This window comes from Olea europaea, chromosome 20, assembly GCF_002742605.1.
Source record: "Olea europaea var. sylvestris chromosome 20, O_europaea_v1, whole genome shotgun sequence".
NCBI classification, from domain to species: domain Eukaryota; kingdom Viridiplantae; phylum Streptophyta; class Magnoliopsida; order Lamiales; family Oleaceae; genus Olea; species Olea europaea.
Window position 1 is genome coordinate 1,965,696 of NC_036256.1, and position 4,956 is coordinate 1,970,651.

General features: G+C 35.2%; 1 protein-coding gene across 3 annotated transcripts in view; it reads right to left on the reverse strand.

Annotated features, from left to right (window-relative positions):
* Positions 1 to 507: 507 nt before the first annotated feature.
* The window catches only part of LOC111369376 (serine/threonine-protein kinase ATG1c-like), a 14,588-nt gene continuing 10,139 nt past the window's right edge, over positions 508 to 4,956 (reverse strand). Inside the window, exons 11-14 of one of the 3 annotated variants that reach the window (XM_022990864.1) lie at positions 3,917 to 4,208; positions 3,301 to 3,371; positions 861 to 1,150; positions 508 to 728 (exon numbers count right to left, since the gene is read on the reverse strand). In XM_022990864.1, the coding sequence (XP_022846632.1) occupies positions 893 to 1,150; positions 3,301 to 3,371; positions 3,917 to 4,208 (621 nt within the window). In that variant the 3' untranslated portion in view covers positions 508 to 728; positions 861 to 892. Of the gene's footprint in view, positions 1,151 to 3,284; positions 3,372 to 3,916; positions 4,209 to 4,956 lie in introns of all 3 variants that reach the window. The other 2 variants (XM_022990863.1, XM_022990865.1) reach the window with 2 other exon arrangements.

Consider the following 4,956-nt stretch of genomic DNA (forward strand, 5'->3'; position numbering starts at 1 on the left):
TGCTTGTGCATGGTTCAAACATGTTGCAGAAGCCAGCCAGAGCCAGGCACATGCATCGTTTAAGTCCATTCGTACGCATGGGCTTAATAGCTTGTAATGTTTGAGGACTCCACACTTTGCATTTTTATTCCGAACATAAAACAAGTTTCAAGTGAAGAAAAAAGTGCATTCAGCACATGAAGATGAAAAAGAGGAGAATAATCTGCCAGATTTTCATTTGATCAATCTATTCATAAATCATAATGACAACACTTTGCAAGAGTTAAATCTCTTCATTAGAGTCACAACTACACAATTTGAATGAAATAACCGAATTAGGACCAAAAAGTGGTTAAAACCAAGAACAGATGCAAAATGAACAGGCATCAGGCATGTTTGCCGCAGGTGGCTGCAGCAATGCTGATCGTAGCATGCATGTTGCAGCCTCGATTGGCCAAACTCGGCCAATCATATCAATCCCTGCTACCTCGACTCTACCCTTTGAACCTTAGAGTACACTCTAGGATATATTATTAAATCAAGATCCTTTTCACTACAAAGATTTGAAATGTCAAATTTAAGGTAGTACAAATATAAAAAATAAAAAATAAAAATCCAAATCCAAATCCAAATTTCTTCATCCATGCGAGAAATATCAAGTAATTTCCAGATTTAATGTTATCTGAATTGCTGGCATGGTTAAAGATTTCATTCAACAATGCGAAAACAGAACCACCAAGAAGCAAAACCTGCCAAAAAATTAAGTACTTCAGGCATTTAAATGCTGTGTGAATATCAACAACAACCAGTTACCCATGTACAAAAAGGTTCAATCCCGTGTCCCAAGACCCGAAGAATTTCTGTACAGAGTAAATATTTACAGAGTAGAATATGATGCCATCGCCATTTGGTATCAACAGCTGCCCTGGCTTTCATGGCAGGGTTGCTGATTCTCAGACTTGAAAATAGCCAATCTTTGAGACTGTAAAATACCCTGCCGGTTTTTAAGGATCTCAATGTAATTCTTAATTCTATATCGGTCAGAGTTTGTTAGAGAAAACGGAGGATTCAGAATGAGGGATGGTGCTTCGACTTGAAGAAATACTAACAAGCACACTGCTTTTGAATAAAATATCCCAGCATTTTTTGTATCACCCATACACTCCTGCACCTGCAAACCATGCATAATTATGTAAGGCCCTGTTTGAGCCACATTTTTTCAAAAAAATACATTCTTCAACAGTGATTTGATATCATTTCAATCACACATTCTTCAATAAAATAATATTAAACGCAAATTCAAAACTTTCATTATTCTCTAACCACATATTTTCCATCAATACACTACTCAAAAATGCATTTTCATTCCAATAATGTGGCTCAAATAAGGGCTAATTTTAGAAAGTGGTTATAAACACATCTGACATTATCTATAAAATAAAAACACAGTAACTTGAATCTAATATTTCAAGAAGTGTGGTAAAGTATAGAGCCATGGTGACGGGAGAATCGCCAGAAATGATTATGTTTGAATCCCATAATTAATCCAACATGGAACTCTCATCTGTATTTTTTTGCATGTGCTCTCTTCTTTAATAACTACGCTAGAACATATTCTTTACTGGTGTAATTCTAAGAATCCAATTCTCGTAAACTTCTACATGTACAAATGAAAAATTATTTAGAAGTACTTTTAGAAACAAAAATTACATTTTCTAAGATGGCTTCAAAATTATTTACAAGTACTTATAGAAACAAAAATTATATTTTCGAAGGTGGCTTCAAAGTGTTAGATCTATAACTTCACAAGGATTACTGATAGATGTAAAACAGGACGATGAAATTCAGCAATTGAGAGCAGCAATTGAGAGCCTATATTCCATATTTCATAGAATTCCCGAGTTCCCAAGCAATTCTCACTTGTGAAACCATACCAAACCGGTGTACCAAAAGTCTACCCACAACAACAATATTTTCTTTTGATATGTTTCCTAATTTTATTTACCTAACAGACCCAAGGCACACAACATTCCCTCCTCCCCTCTAAAAATCCTGGATCCAGCACAGCCTATCAAGACAACTAGAAATTGACAGTGAGCAAATGTCAAAATCGGATAGTTTTTATCCTGAATAAATTATTTATCTTCGACAAGGAAAAACCCTGGATTCTTAGTTCTAAGTGAGGTAGCTTACGATTTAGCACGCTATCTATCAAACTGAAGTCATAAATTGTTGCATGAAAAAAAAAATTCCAAGATCAGATTGTAAAACTGATGATCATTCATAAAAAAGACGTCATACCACAATAAGTTATGAAGAGTTTTTATATTGCAACAAATTAATTAAATTCTCTGCCTAATATTAATGTGAAAATACACATTAAAATATCTATATAGGTGCATTGGCAACATTTTGGATTGCAATTAAATCGAACACTCTCACAGTGCACATGCAGGTTACGGTAACTTCATTGGCAGCCAGAAGATGAAGACTTTTTGATCATTCTAATCTTTAATCATTCAACATGGTACTTTCATGCCATTAATGATTTACTCCATTTATTATGAGAATTAATCTACTGCAATTGCTACCAGATAAGATTAAAAAATGGGGTTAATTACACCTAAGATCCCAAACCTTAGAAGGTTGTGACTATGGGGTCACAAACATTTGAAAGTATAAGTGACTTGCATTTGGCAATGGTAAAGCTTAAACTTCAGTTTTTTATTTTTATCTCTAGAAATCTGCCCACTACTCTCTTTGTTAGGATCCCCATCTAGAACCCATCTCCCTCTGCAAAAAATAAAGCCTGAAAATGCTGACGAACCAGGGTTTCTTGGCTGTTTATCAACATATCAGGCTGTAGTTAACAATCCCAAAAATTTTGTTTATACACAGACAAAGAAACTTCTTTTTTTCCCAAAAAAGTGGCTGATCCACTGCTCATCAAATCAGAATCACTAGAAGAAATTATTAAAAAGAAACTAGAACAGGAGGAAAATGAAGAGAAATTACAGAGATAAAACGGAAAACGGACTGATTTGGCACCAAACAAGAAACAGGAGGGGATGGAAGGGTGGCGTTGGTGTTGGGGTAGAGTTGCTTTCATTTTTCTATTTTATTTTATTTTTTTAAATCAAACTAATGGTAAAATGGTCATTTTGCCCAAAACTTGACAGTTTAACAGACAAACTGACGGTTTCAGTGCCGCAGAAGTTAGAAAGGTTTGGGACTTTGGGTGCTAGAAATCAAAGGTTTGAGACCCATCATCACAACCTTCAAAGGTTCAGAAACGTGCAATTTACCATAAAAAGTACTTACAGCCCCACGTCTGCCGAAAGCCAGAGCAGATTGGTATATCAGCTCCATTGAATCTGGCATCTCCGTATTTCCTAAAATCAATACAAGAAAGCTGGCATAAATGTCTCCATACCAGTAAAATTAACAAAAAAAAAATGTAGGCTACAAAAAGAAATGGTGTACTCTTAGCCTGGGTCAAAGAGCCTCCACCCCTGTGGTCCATGACCGAAAATTACAGTTTGATGACTTGTTATTACTATCAAATCCTAGCTTATAGTTTCTCAAAATCAGAAAAAAAATAAAAAATAAAAAATGTTTTGGCGTTATATATATATACACATACATACACACACCATCCTTGTATGAGCGGGTAAACCATTTTTGGTTTTCAATATTACCACAGACAACAACTAAATCGAGTATAACACAAAAAAAAAAAGGAAAAAAGGTGGACCAGTATTACTGCTTACCGATGATGATGGAAAAATGGATATTTGAAAACAAATGGCAAAGGATAAAAAGGTATGAAAATATCATTGGAGGACCTCAGTCAACAAAGCTATTTTGACAAAATAATAGAGCAGACAAACAAGGTCTTCCATGCCGATTATCAAAAATTAAGACATCGTATCCCTACCAGGCTCTATTACTCTAGAAAGTTCCTCTGCATTCCCAACTTCAAGAAGAAATGCTCTATCAATTTGAGAACAGATATCCAGCGGCCCCCGAGTGCGAGCAGAATCAAGACACTCCTGAACATCAGGACCATGTTGCACCTTAGAAAGCTCCCTCAATTTTGTAGTCTCTTGGGTTCGACTTCCTTCAGTAGTTGATGCCACTAGCGTACGACAAACATCCAATGCTTGCTTCCATATAGCAAGAATCACAAGCTGAATCGAGAATGCTTCCAATTGCTTACCTTTATCCATCTACCAAACAACAATCAAATGATTAGAATACTTGTCAGTCGTTAATCTAAACATAGAAATATCAGAGCATAATTATAGAACACGAAGGCAAAATGGGTAGATCAAGACCTAGTTCACAATAAATAGGGGTAGAAAGTTCATTCAACTCATCCAGAAATGAGCAGTAAAATTGGGAAGAGGGTATCTCTCAAAAGTTAGGCAATCTATTGTAATTCATTCCTTTGTTGCATTGTATTCAGTTCCTTTTTCATTCAGTACATACAGAAATATACCAAAAAAATAGTTTCTGTTCTTCAATTTCTTGAGCAAATCAACTGAAATTCATTAATTGCTTCAGGTATCTATCACATAGAAATTCAAAGGACATGGAAAGGTCAACCAAAAAGAAAAGTCTTAAAATATTATTAGTGCACGTAGTGCAAACATGCTGAATTGCCAGAATCTAGTCACGTGAAATCACGAAACATTCATTAGTCACAGTTTGAACACTGTTCACAAATTATGATTCATTCCTAAACATTTTTCTTTATTTACTGGTATATGGAATATGGTGAAAAGAAGAACCGAACCAAGACGAAGCAAGATTTGGAAATCCCTCAATCATGTACAGGCTGCCCAAAAATATTTAGAAATTGGGATTTTCCCCAAGCAAGATGTGCTTGGTTTGTAAATCTTAAAATATTATCCTACAATAAAGAATGTAATTGTCTTCAAAGTAGTTACCATCTAATCCCTACCAAGACACTTG